Source organism: Canis lupus, chromosome 10, assembly GCF_048164855.1.
Source record: "Canis lupus baileyi chromosome 10, mCanLup2.hap1, whole genome shotgun sequence".
NCBI classification, from domain to species: domain Eukaryota; kingdom Metazoa; phylum Chordata; class Mammalia; order Carnivora; family Canidae; genus Canis; species Canis lupus.
This window is the reverse complement of record NC_132847.1, coordinates 6161297-6186870: the sequence shown is the minus strand read 5'-3', so window position 1 is coordinate 6186870 and position 25574 is coordinate 6161297. Positions and strand designations below refer to the sequence as shown.

At 44.5% G+C, this 25574-nt stretch overlaps 1 protein-coding gene, 1 long non-coding RNA gene and 1 pseudogene across 7 annotated transcripts in view; 2 read left to right on the top strand and 1 right to left on the bottom strand.

Moving 5' to 3' along the window:
- Window positions 1–11443: 11443 nt before the first annotated feature.
- On the top strand, window positions 11444–12134 carry LOC140642014 (transmembrane protein 230-like; annotated as a pseudogene).
- A 487-nt stretch (window positions 12135–12621) lies between these two features.
- Window positions 12622–20035, bottom strand: LOC140641170 (uncharacterized). Of its 5 annotated transcripts, none has more exons than XR_012037676.1 (5): window positions 19810–20035; window positions 18561–18784; window positions 18062–18246; window positions 14324–14503; window positions 12622–12966 (listed from the first exon to the last, which is right to left on the bottom strand). It is a non-coding gene; the product is annotated as an uncharacterized lncRNA (long non-coding RNA). The 5 variants fall into 5 exon arrangements; XR_012037677.1 differs by having other exon boundaries at window positions 18092–18246; window positions 19810–20033; XR_012037674.1 differs by lacking the exon at window positions 18062–18246 and having other exon boundaries at window positions 19810–20021.
- Window positions 19373–25574, top strand: part of FEM1C (fem-1 homolog C) — a 25623-nt gene continuing 19421 nt past the window's right edge. The window contains exons 1-2 of one of the 2 annotated variants that reach the window (XM_072840600.1): window positions 19373–19640; window positions 20579–21182. In XM_072840600.1, the coding sequence (XP_072696701.1) occupies window positions 20639–21182 (544 nt within the window). In that variant the 5' untranslated portion in view covers window positions 19373–19640; window positions 20579–20638. Of the gene's footprint in view, window positions 19641–20451; window positions 21183–25574 lie in introns of both variants that reach the window. The other variant, XM_072840599.1, reaches the window with a different exon arrangement.

Genomic DNA, 25574 nt, shown 5'->3' with positions numbered 1-25574 from the left:
GGATGCAAGGATGTGTGACTATTAGCTGTTGAATCATTATAACTTCAGGACAGTGAGCAATGAATGATTTGAGTAATAACTGACTTGCGTTCTACAAAGGCAAACTTACACTGAGCAGAGTTGAGGCGTATTTAAGAATTGGGTCACTTTTCTCTTGCTGCATAAAAAACTGCCACAAATTGAGTGTCTGAAAGTAACACCCACGTGTCAGCTCCCAACTGGGGAGCTGGGTCCCCTGCTCAGAGCCACAGAGGGCTGACCTCAGAGAGTCTGCTGGCTGCATGCTTCCTCCCTGGAGGAAGAATCTGCTTCCAGGCTCTTTCAGGTTGTTGGCAGAAGTCACTGCCCTGTGACTGTAGGACTGTGATCCTCACGTTCTTGTGGTCAGCCAGGTGCTACTCTCCTCTCCCTGGGACCGCTGGCGTTCCCTTTCACAGGCGATCTGGAGTTGTAGCAGCAATAGAACCCTTTGAGGTCAGCAAGACTCTTCCTGGCATCACATCCTCTCTTGCTTTGAATCTCTCGAACTCCAAATCTTTCTGGTTTCCACCAGCCAGAGGAAACTCTCAGCTGGTAAAGGGCTCATGCAATTAGATTAAGCCCATTGGATAATCCCCCTGTCAATATTTAAAGCACCATAATCATGGGAATGACATCTCATCATACTCACGTCCCCCACACACGCTCAAAGGTGAGATGGTCATGCAAGGTTGGGGGACGCTGGCAGGGGTGGTGGGAATTCTGACTACTTTGGTCACCCTCCAACCTCCAGTCCTTCACGTCCATCCCACACGCAAAATACATGTACCTCCTTCGAAGGGTTTTGGGGGCTCTTTTCCTTTACACATTACTTCAAAGTCCAAAATCCCATCTAAAAAAGGCCAACTCAGAAGCCCAAAATATCATCATTTAAATCAGATGCTGATGAACCTCCTGCATGTAATTCATTCTGAGTGTAATTCCTTTGTATTGATGGATCTGTGAAATTTAAAAAACAAGTAATGTGCCCCCACACACCCTGGTGGTGACACAGGCAGTAGATGCCAGTTACAGGCATCTCTATTCAACAAGGAGGTAAATGAAGGCACATAGGAGCTATTAGTCTAAAGCAGTTTATAAAATTTTTTAAATTTTACTTATCTATTTATTAAAGATTTTATTTATTTATTCATGAGAGACAGAGAGAGAGAGAGAGAGAGAGAGAGAGAGAGAGGCAGAGACACAGGCAGAGGGAGAAGCAGGCTCCATGCAGGGAGCCCGATGTGGGACTGAGTCCCAGGACCCTGGGATCACGCCCTGAGCCAAAGGCAGACGCTCAACTGCTGAGCCACTCAGGCATCCCTAAAGCAGTTTTTGTTTTTTTAAGTTTTTTTTTAATTGATCTTGGATACTAGCCCTTTATCTGATAGGTCATTTGCAAATGTCTTCTCTCATTCTGTAGGTTGTTTTTTAGTTTTTTTGACTGCTTCTTTTGCTGTGCAGAAGCTTCTTATCTTGATGAAGTCCCAATAGTTCATTTTTGCTTTTGTTTCCTTTGCCTTCATGGATGTATCTTGCAAGAAGTTGCTGTGGCTGAGTTCAAAAAGGATGTTGCCTGTGTTCTTCTCTAGGATTTTGATGGATTCTTGTATCACATTTAGATCTTTCATCCATTTTGAGTTTATCTTTGTGTATGGTGTAAGAGAATGGTCTAGTTTCATTCTTCTGCATGTGGATGTCCAATTTTCCCAGCACCATTTATTGAAGAGACTGTCTTTCTTCCAATGGATAGTCTTTCCTCCTTTATCGAATATAGGTTGACCATAAAGTTCAGAGTCCACTTCTGGGTTCTCTGTTCTGTTCCATTGATCTCTGTGTCTGTTTTTGTGCCAGTACCACACTGTCTTGATGACCACAGCTTTGTAGTACAACCTGAAATCCGGCATTGTGATGCCCTCAGCTCTGGTTTTCTTTTTCAATATTCCCCTGGCTATTTGGGGTCTTTTCCGATTCCATACAAATCTTAAGATGATTTGTTCCAACTCACTGAAGAAAGTCCATGGTATTTTGATAGGGATGGTATTAAATGTGTAAATTTCCCTGGGTAGCATTGACATTTTCACAATATTAATTCTTCCAATCCATGAGCTTGGAATATTTTTCCATCTCTTTGTGTCTTCCTCAATTTCTTTCAGAAGTGTTCTGTAGTTTTTAGGGTAGAGATCCTTTACGTCTTTGGTTAGGTTTTTTTTCCTAGGCATCTTATGCTTTTGGGTGCAATTGTAAATGGGATTGACTCCTTAATTTCTCTTTCTTCAGTCTCATTGTTAGTGTAGAGAAGTGCCACTGATTTCTGGGCATTGATTTTGTATCCTGCCACACTGCCGAATTGGTGTATGAGTTCTAGCAGTTTTGGAGTGGAGTCTTTTGGTTTTTCTATGTACAGTATCATGTCATCTGTGAAGAGAACTTATTAAACTCAACAGCAAAGAAACAAACAATCCAATCATGAAATGGGCAAAAGACATGAAGAGAAATCTCACAGAGGAAGACATAGACATGGCCAAAAAGCACATGAGAAAATGCTCTGCATCACTTGCCATCAGGGAAATACAAATCAAAACCACAATGAGACACCACCTCACACCAGTGAGAATGGGGAAAATTAACAAGGCAGGAAACCACAAATGTTGGAGAGGGTGCGGAGAGAAGGGAACCCTCTTACACTGTTGGTGGGAATGTGAACTGGTGCAGCCACTCTGGAAAACTGTCTGGAGGTTCCTCAAAGAGTTAAAAATTGATCTGCCCTACGACCCAGCAATTGCACTGCTGGAGATTTACCCCAAAGATACAGTTGTAGTGAAACGCCGGGAACCTGCACCCCAATGTTTAAAGCAGCAATGTCCACAATAGCCAAGCTGTGGAAGGAGCCTCGGTGTCCATCGAAAGATGAATGGATAAAGAAGATGTGGTCTAGGTATACAATGCAATATTACTCCGCCATTAGAAATGACAAATACCCACCATTTGCTTTGACGTCGATGGAACTGGATGGAGGGTATTATGCTGAGTGAAATAAGTCAATTGGAGAAGGACAAACATTATATGGTCTCATTCATTTGGGGAATATAAAAATTAGTGAAAGGGAATAAAGGGGAAAGGAGAGAAAATGAGTGAAAACATCAGTGAGGTGACAAAACATGAGACACCTAACTCTGGGAAACGAACAAGGGGTAGTGTAAAAGGAGGTGGGTGGGGAGTTGGGGTGACTGGGTGATGGGCACTGAGCAGGGCACTTGGTGGGATGAGCACTGGGTGTTATGCTATATGTTGGCAAATTGAACTCCAATAAAAAATAATTAAAAAATATTTTTAAATTTATTTGAGAAAGAGAGCACAAGCAGGGTGGGGAGGGGCAGAAGGAGAAGCAGACTCCCTGCTGAGCAGGGAGCCCAATGCAGGAATCGATCCCAGGACCCTGAGATCATGACCTGAGCTGAAGGCAGGTGCTTAACCAGTTGACCTACCAAGGCACCCAGTTTAAAGCAGTTCTGACTTCCAACTTGATCAACTTCATTGGGTTTCAAGGGTTGGAAGGAATCCTCCCTGACTTTATTTCACTCTCCAGATTCTGGATTTTTCCCTTCTGGCTCATGGTTCTGCCCTTTTGGGTGAGGGTCGTTGGAGATCATTATTGAAATGATGCCTCCCATAGCAATGATTTGATTTTTTGTGTAGCCCACATTTCAGGTGTCTTGAGGAATTTATCCAGGGACATAGGAACATATGATATAGTGATAAGCAGAATACAACCTAGATGTTTATAAAGCTAATAAACTGGTACTCTAGTTTTTAAGTACAATGATATTAACCATGTCAGGTTATGAGTCATTCCCCCAGCAGTGAGCTCATACTCATAAGATGATGACTTGAAGTAAGGAACATCCATCAGGAGTGGTCACCTGATAGATGATTATTATTTCAAGAATGAAACATAAGGAAATCAAAGACTTAAAAAAAAGTTTATAATAAACACTTTATTTTTTTAAAAAGATTTTATTTATTTATTCATGAGATATTCAGAGAGAGAGAGAGAGAGGCAGAGACACAGGCAAAGGGAGAAGCAGACTCCCCACAGGGAGCCTGATGTGGGACTGGATCCCAGGACCCCAGGATCATGGCCTGAGGCGAAGGCAGACGCTCAACCACTGAGCCACCCAGGCGTCCCTATAATAAATGCTTTAAACAAAGTCCACTCCACATTTCTATAAGCCAGGGTTTCTCTAGAATAGTGAAATATTATCGATAAGAAAAAGCCAACTGACTCTCATCTGAGTTTGGGTAGTTAATTTCTTAACATAAAATAACAAATCATCAAGACCTAATCTAGGCACAGTGTCCAGCACGTGGAAGGCTCTTCGGGGTGAATTTTGGCAGTGGCATTAATTTAAATCCTATAACATTGGAAAGCACTTCCATGCAAAGCTGTCTTGGGTGGAACCCTTGGACACAGTCACAAGAAGGCTGATACAGGCAAAAAAAGAGAGATATTTAGTCTAATGATTTGGAGCAGACAGAGTGAAGGAAAGAACCACCTAGTAAGTGAAACCTGGAATATAATTATGAATCTGATTCTGATTTAGAGGGAATCTTCACAATTTCTGAATAGAATAGAGAGCATCATGATGTTGGAATAACAGGCCAGAAATAACATTAGCAACAGAGCAGAAAATGGACCAGTGGACGGAGTGAGAGGATGGGGGGAGGAGACAGCAATAACGTGGACATTTTGTTTCTCGCATATTAAAACAATGATCTGGGCCCATTGTCAGCACAGAATGTTCTCTGACGCATTTCTCAAGTAGCAGTTGTGGATTGGTGCTAACATAACCGTCATTTCTGGTCCAGTGTCTCCTATGAACAGGGGCAAGAGTGACAGTGAGTTATTGTTGCAATTATGAGAGGGCATAGGGTTCCGTGAAGATGTGGTGTGGGGTTGGAGATGCACACATATTTAGCCAGCACGGCCAGCTCAAGAACTCTGGGTCTGGCCTTCTTAGATAATCCAGTGGATACTCTTTATTGAGTCCCTCCCATGGGAAAAACACTATATTGAGTGTTTTACAAATGTTTTCTCATTTAGTTCTCAAAACAATCCCTTGGCAGTAGGAATTTTCATTGTACAGTGGAAAAGACTGACACTCTGAGAGCTATTGCTGTTGGGCCCAAGGACCCACAGTTAGTCAGAGGTGTTGCGCTCTGCGTGGTTTTCTCATAGCTTGTCCATTAAATTCAAATTACCTGTTTATATGTCTGCCACCCATACTAGACTGTCAGGTCCCCAGGAGGGGGACTCTGTTGTATTTTGTGTAAAACTGAATTGTCTGCCTGTAAAGCCTGTGCTCCTGTTATCTGGCAGGTGTGCCAACTCCCAAACTTAGTAGCCGTAGGAATATTGTACAAATGTGGCAGGGACACCATTAGGGCCTGGAGGTAAGCAGAGCACACAGTTTTAGAAAGCCTTCTAGAAATGACCTGTATTCTCTTCAGAGGATGTCATTCTCAGAATTCTTCATCCATGCAAATTCTTTTATTTAATATTTTATTTATTTATTCATGAGAGACACATAGAGAGAGGCAGAGACAGAGGCAGAGGGAGAAGCAGGCTCCCTCCGGGGAGCCTGATGAGGGACTCAATCCTAGGACCCCTGGATGACGACCTGAGCAGACGCTCAGCACTGAGCCAGGTGCCCCTCTTCCCTGCAAATTCTTGATGAGGAGAAACTAGACTGCATGAACACCATTCAGAGACACCATCATAGAAATTCTTTGTTTTTCTAGCTTCCTCTCCCCATCCCCTTCCAGAGCACACAGAATAACAAGAGAAATTGGGCAAATAGTTATTGCATGTGTTCTATGTTCCTGCCATTGCTGCTTGGCACCAGGTAATGGAAGGGCATAGGGCAGAGGCCCACGGAAGGCACTGATTAGCAGCAGATGGTAACGAAGGCCTGCCAACGGCGAGGAGTGTGTGTGGGAATCCCCACTCCAGATGAGTCTTTCAAGTTAGAGAAAGCACAAAGGACAATTAAGAGGCCTACAGGCAGCATGGTGAAGTGGGCTTGAACTGGAAAAGGGTTGTGTATGAGGCCTGAAGCCAAATGGTGAGCAACAGTGCGCCCGAGAGGCGGGGTCCCCATACTAAGATGACAGGTAGGGACACTTGGAGGAGAACCAAGGATGTGGGGCAAGTGGAGGCGGGATCCTGGGAGGCCTCATCAACCATGTCACCAATGGTAGCTTTCTCCCTAAGAGCAGCGAGAAGCTCCTGAGCATAGAGGAGCAGTTTAATCTACGTGCCTGCCTCTCTGGGCAGCTGAGTGGAGCATAAGTCGAAAGAGGCAAGAGCCATTTTAGGGGTTAGGGGACAAATGCCTCAGTCTGGGAGGGCTAATGGGACCACATTCATCACCAGGTTAATTCTCTGCCAGACAACACCTACTTTGCATCCATCACAAGTCTGGCCACTTTCGCCTGAGAGTGGAATGAGGTGGGTGGTGGGCAGGCTGGCTTTGCCCACTCCTGTGGCCTGTCCCTCCAGACTCTCTCCTCCACCATGTTCCACCCATGTTGACTTCCTTTGACTTTCACTGGTGTCTTGAGTTTTTCTTTTCTTTTCTTTTTTTTTTCTCTTTTTTTTTCCTTTTTTTTTCTTTTTTCTTTTCTTTTTTCTTTTCTTTTCTTTTTTCTTTTCTTTTCTTCTTTTCTTTTTTCTTTTCTTTTTTTTCTTTTCTTTTCCCACCTTTCCTTTCCTTTCTTTCTTTTTCTTTTTTTTTTTAACTTTGCAACAGGCCCTTAATACATGATGTTTACTTGCCCCCAGACCACTCTTGCTCCTTGCTCTGCTTGTTCCCATTAGTTGGCTGTTGTTCCTCCAGCTTTCTCATCAAATGTCATTTCCCCTTGGCAGCCCACCCTGGCACCTGAGAATAGGTCAGGTCCTTGTCATACTCCACTCACAGACATCCTGTGTTTCTCCTTCCTAGCGCACATCTCCACTTGCATACGTTATATGTATTTGTTACTGTTTTTCAAAGCTCTTTCAATAGCAAATGAATGAAATCTTGCTCACATTGGCTGAAGCACAAAACAAAACAGGTGGCAGGTAGGAATGCAGTGGTTCACATAACAGAGAGGCTAGGACAGGGTCAGCACAAGCAAGACTGAGATGGAGGGCCAGTTCTCACTGGTGTGCCCCCAACAGTGGAGTCCCTGAGGGGTGGGAGAAGCAGTCCTCAAAAGCAGGTGCTCAGGCCCAGGACCTCACCACCTAGGGGCCAGGGAGAGTGGCAATCTGGAAATCAGATTGTCCGGAAATCAATTGCACCTGCCAATTGATGCAATGGCTGACTGCTCATGCGATTTCTTTCTTTCAAGATTTTATTGATTTATTTGAGAGACAGAGAGAGCACAAGAAGGTGGAGGGGCAGAGGGAGAGGGAGAAATGGGCTCCTCATTGCGCCTGGGATCATCACCTGAGCCGAAGCCAGACACTTAACCGACTGAGCCACCCAGGCGCTCCTGCCCATGGGATTTCGTACAAGCTACTCTACCTCTTGATTCCCCATCTGTGTCACAGTGCTTACAGCTTTAGGAAAACCAATAAAGCACCCATCTGCCAGCTTTTCTGGCCAGCCCCTTACACTGAGACACAATAAACAAAGGCCCACCATTGTGGGCAGCGGCACCGAACCATAGTACTCATTGGAAGCAGCCTCCTCTCCAGGCGTGACTACAGCTTCCTCACCTACTTCCCATGTCCGCTCCCACGTCCCTTCCCTTCCCTGTGGTCAGGGCCTGCCCTCTCCTGATGATTCAGTGGAGGATGTTTGGATTCGCCTGCCCCATATCTGGTTTGGGCTGGGAACTGGGGCCAAGACTGGGTCTCCTTGCCCATGGTTCAGCCAGTACCTACTGTAGAAATAGACTCAGACTCAGATGAGTTACATTGTTATAACTAGGAGACCCAGTCTGCTGATTTCCCCCTACCCCAAAACCCCACACCCTGGATATTGGTGTTTATTCTAAGGTCAGAAGAGGCAGAGTTTGGAAGCAGAAGGCTCTTCTGGGCAGGAGTAATATGGGATTCTAGCACCAGAACCTACTGAACAAATGCTTTTGGGTGGGGGCTTGTTATCAGCATGTTGTTGACTGAGAGAGATGTGGAATATGGAAAAATTGGGTTTTCTGAAGCACCAATCTAGGTGAACCACTTGGACTTGGGACAACCCCTTGGCTGTGGAGCCAGTGACTTAGCCCAGTGTTTTTATCATCGTGTCCAGCTTGCTCTGAGAAAAACCAGAAGTCTGTTGTTACCTGGCACACTAGGCTAGCAGAAACTAAACATGGCAGCACCCAATTTGCTCAGGTCTGCCTTCCCCCTGAGGAGAGTTGCATGGCCACAGCATCAGGTTCAGCGTTTCTTGCGTGGTTTCCCAAGCTGCTCCACGCCCTTGACTCTTTCAAAATGTTACCTTCACTTTTCACCACTCCCCTTTGGGTTGTTTCCTAGCCATATGGAACTTCTGTGAGTTCTCTCTTGTTTCTGAATCTTTCACTCTTCCTGGAACTTTCTTCACCTCTTCATCTGTGAAAATTCCAACTGACCTTGCAGACTTGTGCTTAGCCATCACTGCCTCTGGAAAGCTCTACCCCAAGCCCACCCCTAGCCCAAGTGAGATGCTTTAGATGCTCCAGGAGGACGCATAAGACATGATCTTATTCATGCCACAGTCTGTTCCCAGAACTTGTCACTAGGCATAGTGCTTATCAGCAAAAAATACATCTTGAGAGAAGAAGAGACTGAGTGAAGCCATAAATGAATGGATGGGCAAAATATACCTATCCTCCACGAATGACTGATCAGAGGGTTACTTTCAATAGGGAAGGACCTAGAAGACGAGGGGTGTGTGGGTGTTCTTGGACTGTTCTAGACTAAGGAATTGAAGCCTGTCCAAAAGGCATGGGAGAACATGTAGGTAAAATAAAATAAAATAAAATAAAATAAAATAAAATAAAATAAAATAAAATAAAATAAAATAAAATAAAATAAATTATAAACCAATTTTAGCCAAAATAAAATAAATCCTAGAGAACTGATTGTCATGAGCCTAAATAGGATGGATGCCCAGTAGCACTCAGCTTCAAGGACACATCTGCCAGCCTGCTCCTGAGGATTCAACATGTACTTCTTAATGGGAGAAACTTCCATCTCTAGCACAGATCTACTACCAATGTGGTCTTCAGATGGTTCCTCAAGGCTGCTCCACAAAAGCCCTGAGCTCACAAAACTGACACATAGGGCCTTCTCCCCTTCTGACCAGGAAACATAACCCAAGATTGGGTTGTAAGTACAGTAGGCTACTCTGGCCGAAACTTAGCACAGGACCTACCTAGCGGCATGGGCCAGGCTTTGAAGAACTAACGTCGTTGCAGAGAGTAATGCCAGTAGGAGAGCAAGACAGGGGCGGCTATTCTGAGGAAACACAGCAGCTTTGGTTACAATCCAGGCAGCCAATGGCCAGGGTGTTTCCAAGGTGTGTTCATGAGTGGCTTCAGCAAGAGTCAAAGAAACAGAATCCTTGGCCTCCAGGCTGAGTTCAGGGTTTGGGTAGGTACAAGTTCATGTTGGAACTACCAGTAAGTGGCAGGAGAAAGAAGCCAGAAACAAGTGGGATGGGTCAGGGAAAGTGACTGTGTTGTAGCCCTGGCCTCTTCAGAGAGAGGTCAGCAGTGAAATATCCAGGCCCATGCAGGAAGGACCCAAAGACAGAGTGGCAGACCCAGGATCAGTGGACATGGTCACTCACAGGGATAGGAAATGAGGTGGGGCGGATTCTAAGGCAGAATCATCTTACAGAATTCTACACTAGGACATAGCAGGTTCCACCCGCGGGACAGATGGCATGTGGTTTCTAGAGCTGTGAGCACCTGGTGGTGTTGAAGATACCCTGGAATTTGAGTTGTTACCTTGGCAGAGAATCATCACTAATGAGTCATCCCAATGCATGGAGGAAGAGGGCCTTTCAGCTGAGTGTCCAAGGAGGCACCCCAGAGCTCCTGTGTAGGGGTGCATCCGTGAGTGTGATAGAAGGCAGCTTTGAAGTGGAGTCTAGAACTGAGGCGAGATGTGAAAACACCAAAGGGGTGAGGGTGGTGAGAGCCAAATTAATTTCCAAGGTTCTATAAGAGGGAAGGTACCAGAAATCATTTGGGTATTTAAGGGCAGGCATTTAGGGAGTGGTGGCTTTGTTCCTGGGGCTGGGAGAGGGAGTTGGAGTTGCTCTAGACCCAGGGTGGGGTGGCTGTAGGGGACCTAGGTAGACTACTGGATGAGAAATTGTCTGACTCCTCCCTCTCTAATGAAGTGTGGCTCCTAAGACTTTGGGTGGAGTCTCATATGTTTACAACTGACAAGAACTTGACCTGTCTATCTGACATCAGTTTGGGCAGTGCCAGGATTCAACAGCAGGATTTCTCACTTAAGGTGAGACGTAAACCAGGGGGTTAATTCATGGAGATGTAAACCAGGTTGGTAAATTCTTCAATAAGCAATTCTTACAACATTGATGGGGTCATGGGTCAGTCATATAGCCACATCCATGAGCCTGGGCTGAATTTGCTCTTGGCTAATGGCTGTCTTGGGTTTCCTGTCCAGTGAGTCCTACTGAGCAGACACTAAAGTAATCAGAAGAAACCGGGCCAGGACATAACACTGGTGATGTCACATTCTCTTTCCAAAATTGGAGGACAAGAACTCATTTGAGACCACAGTCTCAAATCTAGAGGATAGAAGAATCATCTAATGGATTTGTCAAAAATGCAGACTCTTGTGTTTCACATCGAAGCTAGTGAATCTGAATTACCAAGAATGCATTCCAGGAATCTTTACTTTGAATAACCTTTGTAGGTGGTTCGTAATCTTTTATTTTTATTTTTAATTTAAATTTTTTTTTTTGGTGGTTCGTATTCTTAAGACCTGGGCACCACCCTCTGCCTGTGTCTCTGCCTTTCTCTCTCTCTGTGTCTCTCATGAATAAATAAAATCTTAAAAAAAAAAAAAAAAAAAGACCTGGGCACCATATTCTATGAAACACTGATGTAGAGGCCCATTGTGCTGCAGCAAGTAGAGACGGATTTTTCATCTTATGAGGCCTGGATGAAATCTGTCCTGTGTTTGGCTCACTCATAATGGCCTGGATGTGGCTATAAGGAGATTTGGAGAGATGTGGTCATCATACTGTGTGACAATTGATAAAAATGAGATAAGATGGATAGGGGTGGGGTAGCAGTTAGGTGAGGCACACTGTGAGGCCCCCGGCGCTTCTGCTGCCCACCATGGGTGAGCTGTCAGCATGAGGGCCCTGGTGTGGGGCTCCTATTGTAGCTGTGTCACTGTGTTAGGATGCTACCTCCTACCAACCTGGCTACTGGAATCCCCAATAGGAAAGTGAACTACTCAAGACTCTCCAGCACAGACCATAGCTACATGGACCTTCAATTTGAGAAAAACCCTCCTAAGAGAGGGAAAGAAGCTATAAGAGACTCTTAACGATAGAGAACAAACTGAGGGTTGATGGTGGGAGGTGGGTGGGGGATGGGCTAGATGGGGGATGAGCATTAAGGCAGACACCTGTTGTGATGAGCACTGGGTGTTGTATGTAAGCAGCTCACTGAATTCTACTCCAGAAACCAATATTGCACGGTATGTTAACTAACTGAAGTTTAAATTAAAATAAATGAATAAATAAAAAATAGATTTTTTAAATTAAAAAAAAATTTTTTTTTATTATATGGATCTTTTTTTGAAAAAGAAAAGAAGAGCCCTCCTAAGATCCCATACAAGGCCACTGCTCCTGCTACACTGCTGTTTTTGATTGGTACCTTTGTCATTATCTTTGGCTCCCTTCTGCTGGGGGGGCTATATCAGCAAAGAGGAGGCAGGCCCGGCCATTCCCATCCTGATCATTGGCATGTTGGTGTTCCTGCCGGGATTTTACCACTTGGGCATTGCCTGCTATGCACCCAAAGGCGGCTAGGGTTATTCCCACAACGCTAGTCGAGGTTTTGATGGCAAGCACCATCTTCAACCCTGAGGAGGAGAGTCACAGGTGGAACTGCGCCCAGGTGGAAGATATTGAGCAGGAACCACGGTGAAGGGCTAAGGAATTCTGCGATTTGCTGATGTTAAACAAAAGAATGGCCAGAGTTTATGGGTCCATCCTCAAGATGTCAACTGAGCTTACAATTACAAATTAATTAATGGGACATGCTCTATTTTTCTTTATTTTTAAAAAGATTTAAAAAATAGTGGTTATTTACTTGAGAGAGAGAGAGCAGAGTGAGCGAGAGAGAGAAAGCAGGAGCAGTGGTGGAGGAGCAGAGGGAGAAGGAGAAGCAGAAGCAGGCTCCCCACAGAGCAGGAAGCCCAGTGTGGGGCTCTATCCCAGACCTCTGAGATCATGACCTGAGCTGAAATTAAGAGTCAGCCTGCTACCCACGTGCCCCTAGAGTGCACCATTTCTTTTACAGCATCCTCATGGTCAGTTTGTTCTGGTGGCAAATGGAAGAATTCAATAGGTCTTATTTCCTATCACCAGTAATTTATTTTCAGAACAATCTAAGTATCTCCCCCCCCACTCTTATCACTAACTTTGCACTGTAGTGGAAGACGTCTGCAAAATCAAGTGTCAGTGTGGGTGATCTATACTATTCTTTTACGTGCTTTCTTATTAACAGCAGCCAGGACTTTGTTCAACCTCAGAGTGAGTTTCCCAAGGGTAAACACTTTCTCTCTTCACCAGTCCTCAGTCAGTGTTGATTTGGTCCGCCCCTAAATTAGCCAGCATATAATTTGGGTCATTCTGTTCTTTGTAAATCAAGATGTTCTGTATATCATGCCTTTAGGACCGAACTTTTTGTTGTTTCCTAAGGGGAAAAAATGTAAATAAGTGGTTATTATTTACAGATTTGAAGCCTGTTGTTAGCACCTCGTATTATGCTGAAGACAGCCAGACTCGGTCTGGATCCCAGAGGATCAGAACACCTGAGTTTAATTCTGTTGTCTAGCTTGCAAAAGAGGAGATATTCAGATATCCAGAAGAAATTAAAATGCCAAAATCGGAAAAAGAAAAAAGAGAAGATGAATAAATGTTCAGGTTGGATAATTGCTAGACTCGTCAGAAAGACTGGGGCTGAGGCCAACGAATTACTGGTGAGATAGCAGCTATTCCTTGTTGATTAATGGCCACCCACACAGGCATGGGCAGCCAGTCAGGCACAGGGACAAAGGTCAAGGCTGAGTCTAAAGGTCATGAACACACTGGGATCATTGCCATCTGCGCTTGATGTGTCAACTGGGCTGTACTTGTGACGGTGTCCTCATATCTGGGCTGACTCTGGCCTCTTTCTTCTCCCCACACCTGGAAGACTCCTTTAAGCTATTCGAGATCTCAGAACAGATCTCCTGCTCTGAGTGACCAATCACATCCTCATGTCTTCGAGAAATGTAGGCTTCTGTGCCGGAACTGCTGGACATTACTGGGTGGGCTGGGCTGGAATGTCTCAGGGGAGACTGCCAATGGGTGGAAGGCAGTTCCCAAGAAGCTTCAGAATCTTTCTCATCTATTGCTCCTAGAGACCTAGAGTCAGGGCCCTGACAACTTCAGGAAATAGGATAACAAAGAAAAGAACCAGATACTTTTACGATGATGCCAGATTTCTAGCTTGTGATAACGTGATGAGTAAAATGCTGGCACCATACCAACAAGGGAGACTGCCAAGAGAAAACGATCAGGTGTTGGTGACCGAGTTGCTCCCTCATTTTGAATTGTTCGGGGAAGCAAAGAGAGGCTAGGCCAAAACACACACAGGGGGAATCTGGAAGATTCTCTGGAGCTCACAGGTTTCCTTTGTAAAATGCCAAGTATCCCCAAGATGTTTTCTTGCTTTAAGTAGATTACTTCCACCAAGGATGGAGTGGGGGGGGTGCCCTCCTCCTAAAACCTCCAAGAGGGCAGCTGAAGGAGAGAATGTGAATTCTGGTTCAGTTGCAGAAATAGGAAATGGTGAGTTATGATGCACTTTGAGGGAGGGGGATGGGGGCTTTGCAGAATCAAAAGGTTGCCTAGGTACCACCCTGTGTCTGAGGAGCAAGTGGGGAAGAAGGGAGGAGCCATCTGCCTCTGTTTGACAGCTCCCTCCCTTCTCCCACTGCCTTTTGGCCAGGCCTACACCCACTCATTCTTTAGGATGTAGTTGAACCACACCTCCTTCCCAGACTCACCAAAGGAGCCTTGGCAGCTCCATTCTTTGGGCCCTTGTGGTTGTTTATATACATATTTCACTCTGATCTGTTTATAGCTGCAGTTCTCCCACAGACCATGGATTCTTTGAAAGCAGGGATCATATATTCATTTAACATTTAATACAGGACACAATCGGATTCGGTAACTGTTGACATGACCTTGGTGAAACAAATTATCAGTGTTAATAGGTTTCTCACACAAAAAAGGCGTTTCTAAATGGCATGGGGAGTATACATGCTATATTTGTGTCACTTTTGTATTCATTAAAGGAGGGTCCTTTCCCACTTTTCTAAATTAAACTGTTGCCCAGTTAGTTACTAAAAACAAAAACATTTCCTCCACCCAAATCAGACCAAGTTAAGGAAGATTACCAAACCATGCAAGCAGACTGTTTCATTGAGCTTTCTAGTTTAAGCAGAGACCAGCAAGAAGTAAATACTTGAATATCCCTAGAAGAGGGGTGCCTGGCTGGCTCAGTCAGTGGTAACTCTTGATCTTGGGGTCATGAGTTCGAGGCCCATGTTGGGTGTAGACGTTACTAAAAAATAAATGAACTTTTAAAAAAAACCCAGGAGGAAAACTGTAGAAAGAATACCCTACTAATTACAGGAGTTTATGTAGACAAAAAAAAAAAAATCACAAGGGTGGCCAGGCAAATTTGGGAAAATTTGATGCATCATTTTACACATTCCAGCGAGAATTTTAAAAATGTAATATCCAGTGGGCGCATGGTTTGGTGAATTCAGCATACCCTTCTGCTGCTAGTATAGCAGACTAACCTAACTCTCTGGGAAAGTGGAATGACAATATGTATGAGAAACCAGAAAGAAGTTCTGTAATCCAACACCTGGAAATTTATCCAAAGGCAATACATGAAAAGAAGAAAATGCATATGCTTGAAAACGTGTGTTGTTCTCATCATAAGAGTGTCCTCTCTCTGATACTCCAGTTGGTCCCTACCACCCTTTCAGGCATGGGGTAGTGGTGCATCTGGGCTCCCAGTGTCTTGGGGGCCTCGCAGGGAGGTCCTCTCACAGGTACTGGTAAAGCCTTGGGTCTCAAGCAAGGCCGATCAATCAGAGCTATGGATACAGTGACACCAGGCTCCCCTCAGAGCAGACCAAGTATCCACCCTGGCTCCTGGCAATGGCTTCCTCATTTTGTGTACCATTTCTCCAGCCCCTCCTCATTTTTCCAGTCTGCTAGTTCCCACTTGGACCATCTAGAGACTTCTTAGACTTGAGTCCATGGTTTGTCTTGTTATACCCCCCAGAGCATTCTGAGGCTTCTAGGAAGACAATAATTGCTGATTCAACCTGAATCCAAAGCCTTAGGAACTGAACGAATCCCTATCAAACCAACCCAGCCAAACACAAACCTTCTCCTTCCCATTCAGAGAGGGTAGAAAGGAGGCAGGAATTTAGAAAAATAATGTAAGATCATTTAACAAAAAAACAGCAGGAATTTTAGTTGAGGTTCTTTAAGAAAAGAAAAGACTAAGAAAAAAAAGGATTAGAAGAACAAACATTGCCAAAATCTTTAGAAATGGAGACAAATTCCAATAGGGGATTGATGACTAAAATTAGTGGTCCTCAAACATTTTTGCTTAGTACATGAAGTACTATTTACCCTCTTGCATATTTTTTAGGTTAACATTTAAAATTTGTCATCATAGGGATGCCTGGGTGGCTCAGCGGTTGGGCGCCTGCCTTCCCTGGGTCATGATCCGGGTATCTGGGATCAAGTCTGCATCGGGCTCCCTGCATGGAGCCTGCTTCTCCCTCTGCCTGTGTCTCTGCCTCTCTCTCAGTCTGTGTCTCTCATGAATAAATAAATAAATCTTTAAAAAAATAAAAAATAAAAATTTTCATCGTAAGTTTAAGTCTTTGCAAAGGATGTAATTTCCTTCATGCCGTAAACATTCACACTTTAAAATGGAATAGTCACTCTCTTAAATGAATCCAGTGAAATCTAAACACCATAGCAATTATGCCTACCATTCACCATTTTTAAAATATATGAAAAAACTCTTGTTTATCTACAGTATATTCCACTTATTTTTTCTCTTTACACTGTAACTCCATTCCACATTCTCACCCCTCAGGATTATATCCTAATTTCACATATTTCTGTGTTTGAATGTGTTTTATCTATCACCTATTATATTTCTCTGCAATGAAAAGATATATACATTTAAATTTAATATTTTAGGGATGGACGCCTGGGTGCCTCAGCGGTTGAGCGTTTGCCTTCATTCCAGGGTGTGATCCTGGAGTCCCAGGATCGAGTCCCACATCTGGCTTCCCTGCTTCTCCCTCAGCCTGTGTCTCTGCCACTCCCTCTCTCTTTCTGTGTCTTTCATGAATAAATAAATAATCCTTAAAAAAAAATAAATTTGGGGGATGCCTGGGTGGTTCAGCGGTTTGGCGCCTGCCTTCGGCTCAGGGCATGATCCTGGAGTCCCAGGATCAATTCCCATGTCAGGCTCCCTGCGTGAGGCCTGTTTCTCCCTGAGACTGTGTCTCTGCCTCTCTCTCTCTCACTCTGTGTCTCTCATGAATAAATAAATAAAATCTTAAAAAATAAATAAATAAATTTAATATTTTACATTTCCTGTGTCTGAAAGACTATAAGTGCTGAAATATTTTCTTCTAGATTGAGATATATTAAAAATAATCAATTATTCAAAATAATATAAAATATATTACAAAGCTTTTAAAGTATTAGACATAAGTAACTTTTTACAATTACTGCATTTGTTTGTTGTTAAATACTACTTCTTAGAAGAAAGAGATATAGTTTAGCATCAGTGTTTTTTCTATTTTTCATTTTAGTAAATTGTAAGAATGTTTTTACCGTTAATAAGTAGATGGGGCTGTAAGGTTTTGAACTTTAAAATTCTTTGAACTCCTACTTTATAGACTCATATAGTGATCTTCAGGTCATCCTTTATTGAAAGCAATTATTTGGAAATCATATGACTTGCAGAAGAATTTGTTACAGAGCCATTAGAAGTATACACTTTCTCAATACAGCCCAATATTTTAAGTTGATAAAAAACTGACAAAAGTTTCCTCGAGTTTTTACACGCTGGAATAATGCACCCTTCTAAGATCTCATTGAATGAGTTATGCCCTCTCTTCTTGCAATTTGGAAAATATATAGCTATGGTGGCATGGCTGGGAAATGAAGCAGGGAGACACACTGACTGCATTCTTTAAACCAGCAAATCAGTTTCAGGAAATAGTATAGATGCAAGTTGAAGATTCAGAAACAAGTGGCCTTAAAATGATCTTAAGTAGGCACCTACCCCTTGAAAATCCCTTGGAGGGAATGCGAGGGTGCACATCTCAGTTTGCAGGCCACTGATAAAAATTTTCACGTCGTCTTACTGAATTTGTTAAGAGCTCAGGCTAGGCTTTGGTCAGGACTCTGTACAGTGGCATCTGTGTCTTGGGAGTATAGACCTGTGACCTGCACACTAAGGATAAAGCAGCTCAACCTCTCGGTTGATGGATCGTTAAAAATGACTACTCTGATCCTTTATATTCTGTTCTTCTGTATTTTCTTCTCAATGCCAGTAACCTGAGCTTCAATTCTGGGGTTCTGTGATGCAACCTGTATACTGACTACTTAATAAAAGAGGATTATTAAGACTATAAGGACACAATAAATCTTTAGAGGACAGTAAGGGAAAAACAAAACAAAGTATGTACTTGTATGAAAATTAGGACTTCAAAGGTCACCTGGGTGGCTCAGTGGTTGAGCATCTGCCTTTGGCTCAGGGTGGGGTCCCGGGGTCCTAGGATGGTGTTCCCCATAAGGCTCCCCGCAGGGAGCCTGCTTCTCCCTCTGCCTGTGTATCTCCTCTCTCTGTGGGTCTCTCATGAATAAATAAAATCTTAAAAAAAAAGAAAATTAGGACTTCAATTATGCAAAATTACATCAACTACAAACCTACATAAACTTCTAGACAAAACTATAAGTCAAGAAGCAAACATGAAGTTGTGATTTTGGGGCGTGTGTGAAATGTCTGACTTTAAAAATAATGATTACATTTGTGAGGCGGGGTCTGATAACGTCTAACCTAATAGTCTTTCCCCCAGTGGTACCCAAGGAATTGGTACAAAATAAAGTATTCACAAGATTGATGATCAGTTTTTCAAACACTATTTCCTCCTCATGATTCGCTTGGGTGTTCTTCCCCAAACATACCTACACTTTTCCTCAATCTCGTTTAATACATCCCTTGCCTTAACGTCACAGATTTGGTACGTTTCCTTCCCTGCGGTATGATGTGATCTTCATTCAGATTAGCTTTTTGGCTTTCTTTCATTTTCTGGTTTTATTGTTCAAAGAGTTGAAGAGCTTGACCTTGTTGACTTACTGCTCTGAAATTTTAGCACTCTTCATAACATTTTAGTTTTTTAGAGCCCTTACTTTAAAAGAAAAAAAAAAAGGCATAAGTCATGACTGGCAGCGCGCCCCACACTAATCTTTTACTGAGATTTCCCGTGTTTTTTCTTGTTCTGTTTTTCCGACATCTAACCATGAGAGCTCGGTGTATTTCCACTAACAGGAGAGAAGAGGGTGCTCCCGGAGCGTCGGTGGGTGCGAGGGAGTGACCACAGCCACCGCGCTCCTGAAGTTCTGGCCGTGGGACCCGGAGGTCCCGCACACCAGCCTCCCGACACGTGCGCGGGGAACCCGAGGCCGCGGAGCGGCGCCCGCGCCCGCGCCCGCCCCCGCCCCCGCCCCCCCCGGGCCGCCGAGCCGAGCCGAGCCGAGCCGAGCCGAGCCGCGGCGTGGCCCCGCCCCCTCGTGGCGCCCCGCCCCCCGGCGTGCCTCACGCCGCTGCGTCCTCCGCCGGGCTCGCGGCCCCGCCCCGCCCCGCCCCGCCCCGCCCCGCCCCTACGCGGTTGCTCGCGGCGGCCGCCGCCCTCCCCCGGCCCAATGGCGCGGCTGCCGCGTCAGTGATGTGAAGCCTCGCTCCGGCTCGTCCGGCCCCCGGCCCGCCGCCCATTACACCATCCGCCGCGGCATCCGCTGCAGCTGCTGTAGCCCGCGCAGACGGGGAGGGCGGGAGGCGGCTCGGCGCGGCGCGGCGGGGCGGGGCGGGGCGGGGCGAGCGGCGCGGCCGGATTCATTCCTGTGGGGCGCGGGGCATGGACGAGCTGTGCGGCTGCAGGCGGAGCAGGCCGGCCCCGGCGGCGGCGCGGACAACGGTTTCCATTTAAGGGGGGCGGCCCGAGCGTGAGCGGCCGGCGGCGGCGGGGAGGCCCGGCCCCCGGGCAGGTAGCGGCGGCGGCGGGGCCCTCGGCGGGGAGGCCCGGGCGGGCGGGCGGGCGGGCAGGGGAAGGCGGCGGCGGGCCGAGGCCGCGGGCTCGGCGGCTGGCCGGGCGGGGGTGGCGGGGGCTCGGGGAGGCGGCCGCCCGGGCCTGGAGACGGCGGCGGGGAAGCTTACGGAGGGGCGGCCGCGGTCTGGGGGCGGCCGGGGCATCCAAGTGGGGCGGGCCAAGTTGGCTAAGCCGGACGGCGGCCGGATTTCCTGAGAGGCTCGAGGACTTGCGAAGCGCAGAGCAGCCTTGGGGCGGCCGCTGTGCGTGCGCCGGCCGGGTCTGTGGTGTCCGACCTTTCTGTTCCGTCCCCAAACCCCCTCTGGCCCCCGTGAGGCCTTCAGCCTCGCGCTTGGCCCGCTCTCCCCTGCAGCTGGGAGCCAGAGGAACGTTTCTGAACCCGCGTCTCCTGCCTCTTTTCGGTTGTACTCACTCTGGGCGTGTGCGAAGCCGAAACTAGAACAAAGCTTGGCTGCTTAGGAGGCGAGAAAGCCGGTTGCCGGGAGTGTTTACGCTGACCGTGTGCAGGGGAGAGACTGCCTCCCCCCGGACCCTTAGGGCCCGTGTGCACCCTTTGTGTTCCTCCCGCCGTGTCTGGTGTCTGGGGGGCTTGAGTAGTCCCTGGAGTATGCCTCTCCCCTCCTCCCCCTGCCGACTCCCGCCGCGGAGGAGGAGAAATTAAGGAGACCTAAGTAGTGTTTTTGCCCTTACCTATGGAAATTTCAAAACTGCCACTTTTTTTTTTTTCCCCCCTTCTCTCTCTTTTCTAGTTTGGTGCTCTGGTTGTCAGATGTCGGGAGGCGGTAAGACAGCATACTTTTCGTGGTTTTATATCCGTTCGGGGTGCAGCGATTAACACTGAACTTTGGTTCCTGTGACTCTTGCCTGTGTCGATAGAGTGAAGCTGGAGCTTTGCTTTGAAGGATAAAGAAAGCGCAGCCTCTCCACCGGACATAAATGGATCTAAAGACAGCAGTATTTAACGCAGCTCGGGATGGCAAACTCCGGCTTCTCACCAAGTTGTTGGCAAGCAAATCCAAAGAGGAGGTTTCCTCCTTGATCTCTGAAAAAACAAATGGAGCCACGCCGCTCCTGATGGCCGCCAGGTACGGGCACCTTGACATGGTGGAATTCCTCCTAGAGCACTGCAGCGCCTCCATAGAAGTGGGGGGCTCTGTCAACTTTGATGGCGAAACCATTGAGGGGGCTCCCCCGCTGTGGGCCGCCTCTGCAGCAGGACATCTGAAGGTGGTGCAGTCTTTGTTAAATCATGGAGCGTCTGTCAACAACACAACTCTGACCAACTCCACTCCTCTGCGAGCGGCCTGTTTCGATGGCCATTTGGAAATAGTGAAGTACCTCGTGGAACACAAAGCTGATTTGGAAGTGTCCAACCGCCACGGGCATACGTGCCTGATGATTTCGTGCTACAAAGGACACAAAGAGATTGCTCAGTATTTACTTGAAAAGGGTGCAGATGTTAATAGAAAAAGTGTTAAAGGTGAGTTCACCTTCTTCGTTGCGGTTTTTGAAGTGTTTACCATTATTTTTCAGGAAGTCTGGTCCCTAACTATATAAACAGTGGGCGCTGAGTCAGCCAACACCGACAGACCTGTTTTGATTATGTGTCCCTTCCATCCTAACCTTGCTGGTCGTTTCTCTGATACCCCATAACACAGTGAACAAGTGTGATGAAAAGACCTCAGTCACGACATTAAGGAGCATTTTTCTGTCACTTGTTTCGAGTACCTTCCAATTCCTGGGTTCCCCAGAGTTACAGGGGATGTTAGCAGCAGTCAATCTGAGCCCTTAGGCTTGCATTTAATCCATTTGAGAATATACTTCAATGTAATGTATTTGTCTTAGCTTTGATTTTTTTTTTTTTTTCTAAGAGCGTTGGTAGAATAGAAACTACTATATTTAGTGAGTCATTGTGTTATGTGTCTTAGTTAGGCATTTCATTTGTTGTTCAGTCAGGGAAGGCCAGGCCACACTGACCTGGAAGGATTAATATCAGTGGGAAAGGAGAAAATCTGTCCTCTTGTTCTTAATTGATCGTGTGGCCAGTAGAAAAATCCTTTCACCTAGAACACCTATTAAACATAGCAAGAGAGAAAAGAGATTTTAAAAGCTGCTACAGCCCTGAGAGCCAAACAAGGACTAGGCTAAACAGATGGGGATTTGGTGGCTAGCAACATAAACATTTTTGTCCAAAAGAGGAGCTCAGGTTGACTCTCGTGTGTAATTTTCAGGGATTGTAATAAACCTAACGCAGCAAATGGTAGTTGAGAATTTCTTTTTTGGAAACTCTTAAAAACAACTCTTTTGATCGCGTATTTTGATACTTGGAAACCTTTTTTTTTTTCTCTTCTCTTCAGCATATTTATTTATACAACAGAGTAATTCACTGCCCCATTAAAAAAAAAACAAAAACAAAAACCAAACTATTAAAACTGAAAAGTAGCCTACCTACACAGTAAAAAAATTCAAACAATACAAATTGGTGGACAGTGTTTTTACAATGAGAAATCTTAACCACCTCTGATTTCCAGACCTCCCACCCACTGGGAGCCACTGTTTGATTGCTGTTTATGGGCTTTTGTGTGTTCTGGAGATGGTCTGTGCAAAGACAGGTACACTTGTTTATGTCTCTTCCTCCCTCTTTCCCTTCTGTTGGTTGATATATACTGTTTGGGTTTTTCTTTTTTCTTTTTTCTTTTTTTTTTTTTTTAACCTTAAATTATCTTGGCTGTCATTCAACTGCAACACACAGAACTTGCCTCACTCTGTTTAGCGGTTACACAGTATTTCATTGTACGAATGTACATAATTTATCTAGGCCCTGTTGATGGACAGTTAGGTCACATCCAATATAAGCAATGCTTCTGTAAATATTCTCGAACAGAAGTGTGTCACACTTGTGTGACAACAGCTATATGCTAGGTAACCTATAAATGGAATTGCTGAATCAAAGTGTGTATTTATCATTGTGATGGTGTCTGATTGCCTTTCAGAAAGGCTAACGGGTTATGAGACACAACATAGTTGTTGGACATAATTGACTGATTTTAGTATTTTTTTTAAAGGTTTAATTTAGAATCGTGTGGGCTCACTGATTTTTCTGTAAATTTATTTTTTAGAGAAAATATAAAAATCTCACAAAATGCCACTTAGAGATAATCCTTCCAAAATACTTCTGAATTTATTATGTATATTTGTAATTTTATTGTATATGCTCTTCTATAACCTTTTTTTAATCAGTAATATCTTTAATTACATTAATTATAGTCCTTTAACTTCAGTAGCTGTGTACTCTCCTAATAGAGTTTTCTATTGCTTCTGGCTTTTCAGTAGGATAAAGGAATGTTTCTGTGGACATTCTTAGAAAATTTTTTGTTTGTTCCTGATTATCTTTGAGGTGGGTTGTTGGCTCAGAGGACAGCGTGGCATTTTTGTTTGTTTAAAACATTCATTCCTTTAAAGAATGCCTGTTTAAAGGGAGCAATTACTGCTTACATGACCATGTTACCATTGGGAATGCTTTGCAATCCATTAACTAGCAGAAAAAGCGTTAAATCTACGTCTACCTTTTTAGGTTTGTTGGATTTTTTTGTTTCTTTGTTTTGGGCTTTTTATTAGCCAAATGCACAGATTGTTGAACTTAACATATCTAAGTGAAGTTGTTTTAAACTCAGGTCATTGGAGAGATAAGTACTGATACTGCTTCCCTTATGGTTTTCAAAATTGCTTTCCATGCTTCTGGAGATATAACGTACGAGAGAGCTTCACTATAAGTAGCTCATATTTTTGTGAGCATTTCCCCCTGATGAACTGAATGGTATATAACTTGATAACCTTTGCTGTTTCAGAAGAATGTTTCTTTTATCACTATCATCATACAGCCTTGTATGTGAGAATACGGTCCAGTGATCTAATTCTGGAGTTGGTTTGGTCAAATGATCTAATTCTAGAGTAGTTCTGTCCCACCCCCGCCCCTTTATCAGTATCTAGTACTTGTGCCTTTCAAAAAAATTACACACAAGAAAACAGTTTTGTTTTTTTAAATTTTTATTTATTTATTTATTTATTTATTTATTTATTTATTTATTTATTTATTTATTTATTTATTTATTTATTTATTTTAGTCACAGAGAGAGAGAGAGAGAGAGGCAGAGACACAGGCAGAGGGAGAAGCAGGCTCCATGCACCGGGAGCCTGACGTGGGATTCGATCCCGGGTCTCCAGGATCACGCCCTAGGCCAAAGGCAGGCGCTAAACCGCTGCGCCACCCAGGGATCCCAAGAAAACAGTTTTATGCCAGAAATTGTTTTCACGTATTCTCAGTTTTATATACATACAGATGTATGTCATATGTGTGTGTGTATTTATATATTTGTGTGCAGTACATTTGTTATAGTGCCTTTTAATTTTTACAGTGATTCTTAATGAAAATTGGGGGCAGCTTAAAGTGTATATGTACCCCTCCCCCACTCTGATCCTGAAGCTTCCATTCTTTGATAATCACTCTTTTCTGACTCTAGATTTTTTTTTTTTTTTTTTTATGGGTTAATGTGTCATTAAAAAGCATTTGAAACTGAGGCAGGAACATTGGAGAAGGATCTATGTGATACAGCATCAAGGAAAGATGCCACCCCTTCCCCCTGCCCCAACATTTTTTCCCCTATCCAAGAAGTAGACAAGAGTGATGAGATTAGGGATAAAATGGAATAACTTCTTAGGAAATGGTATGTGTCAGCTGTTGGAAATGGTTGTGAAGAAAGAAAACCCCGGTAGATTATGTTTGGTCTTCTTAAATACCAAATGCACATGACTTCTACATTCCATTACTTTTTAACAGGCAGTTGGCATTTGAATATATTCCTTAACTTTTGTTTTCATTACTTTTTAACAGACTGTTGGCATTTTGAACAGGTTTTAACCTAAGGTGGAATTCATCCCCTAATTGAGAGAGCACTTACTGAGTCCCTCAGTGTACTAGGCTGTTAGACCTTAGAATATACAGAGCTAATTAAGACAAGATAGCCTGTCCTTGACTCCGTGCTCTTGAGCTCATGGTTTGATTGGAGAGACAGGCTCATATGCAGATACTTGAGCCACAGTATGGTAAGTGCAATAGTAGTATTTTCTTGATTTGATATTTGTGAATACTTTATCCCCACTCAGATCGTTCCCCGGGAGCCTGTGGGTTCTTTGTTTTCCGGTGGCATTCACAAAGAGGAGAAAAACTTTGAGATGTTTAGGAATACTTTTCCCATTTAACACAGCAGGTGATTTTTGAAACAGGAGAATGGGTTGCTGTGTAAAAACCACAGACCCCAAATCAGAAGCTACTACATTGCTTCTTGCTTGATTAGACAAGCCCATCTCAGAGCTACTACATTGATTTCAGCACTTCCTGGTTATGGTCATCTTGGGCTTGTTTTGTTTTATGTTGTTGGATTCAGAATAGAATCTATGGCAAAGTTACTTTAGCCCTTCAGTTCTGCTTTTATACCCCAGATTCTGCTGGGAATTGAACAGCTGAGAGTGATTTGAGTGCTACGGACCAGTAGTATAGCTTCTCTGAGTTGGGTTTGGAGAGACTGACCCTAGAATACAGGCTCTCCTCCTACATAGGTTAATCTTGTAAATACCCAAGGTAATTAGGTAAGTTGGTAAGAAGATAATCACTGTGCATTTTCTGTAGGCAAGACCCTGTGTGGGACATTGTGGAGGCCTCTAAGAAGATACAGGATGGCATATTTGTTAACTGCTAAAGGAATAGTGTGAGCCTGTGCTGATGGATTTTAGAAGACATGTCATGGAGATGTTGAACTCGGAGACATTGAAGGGGTTCTCAGGGTTCAGATCTGTAGATTGCATTGGATAAAGT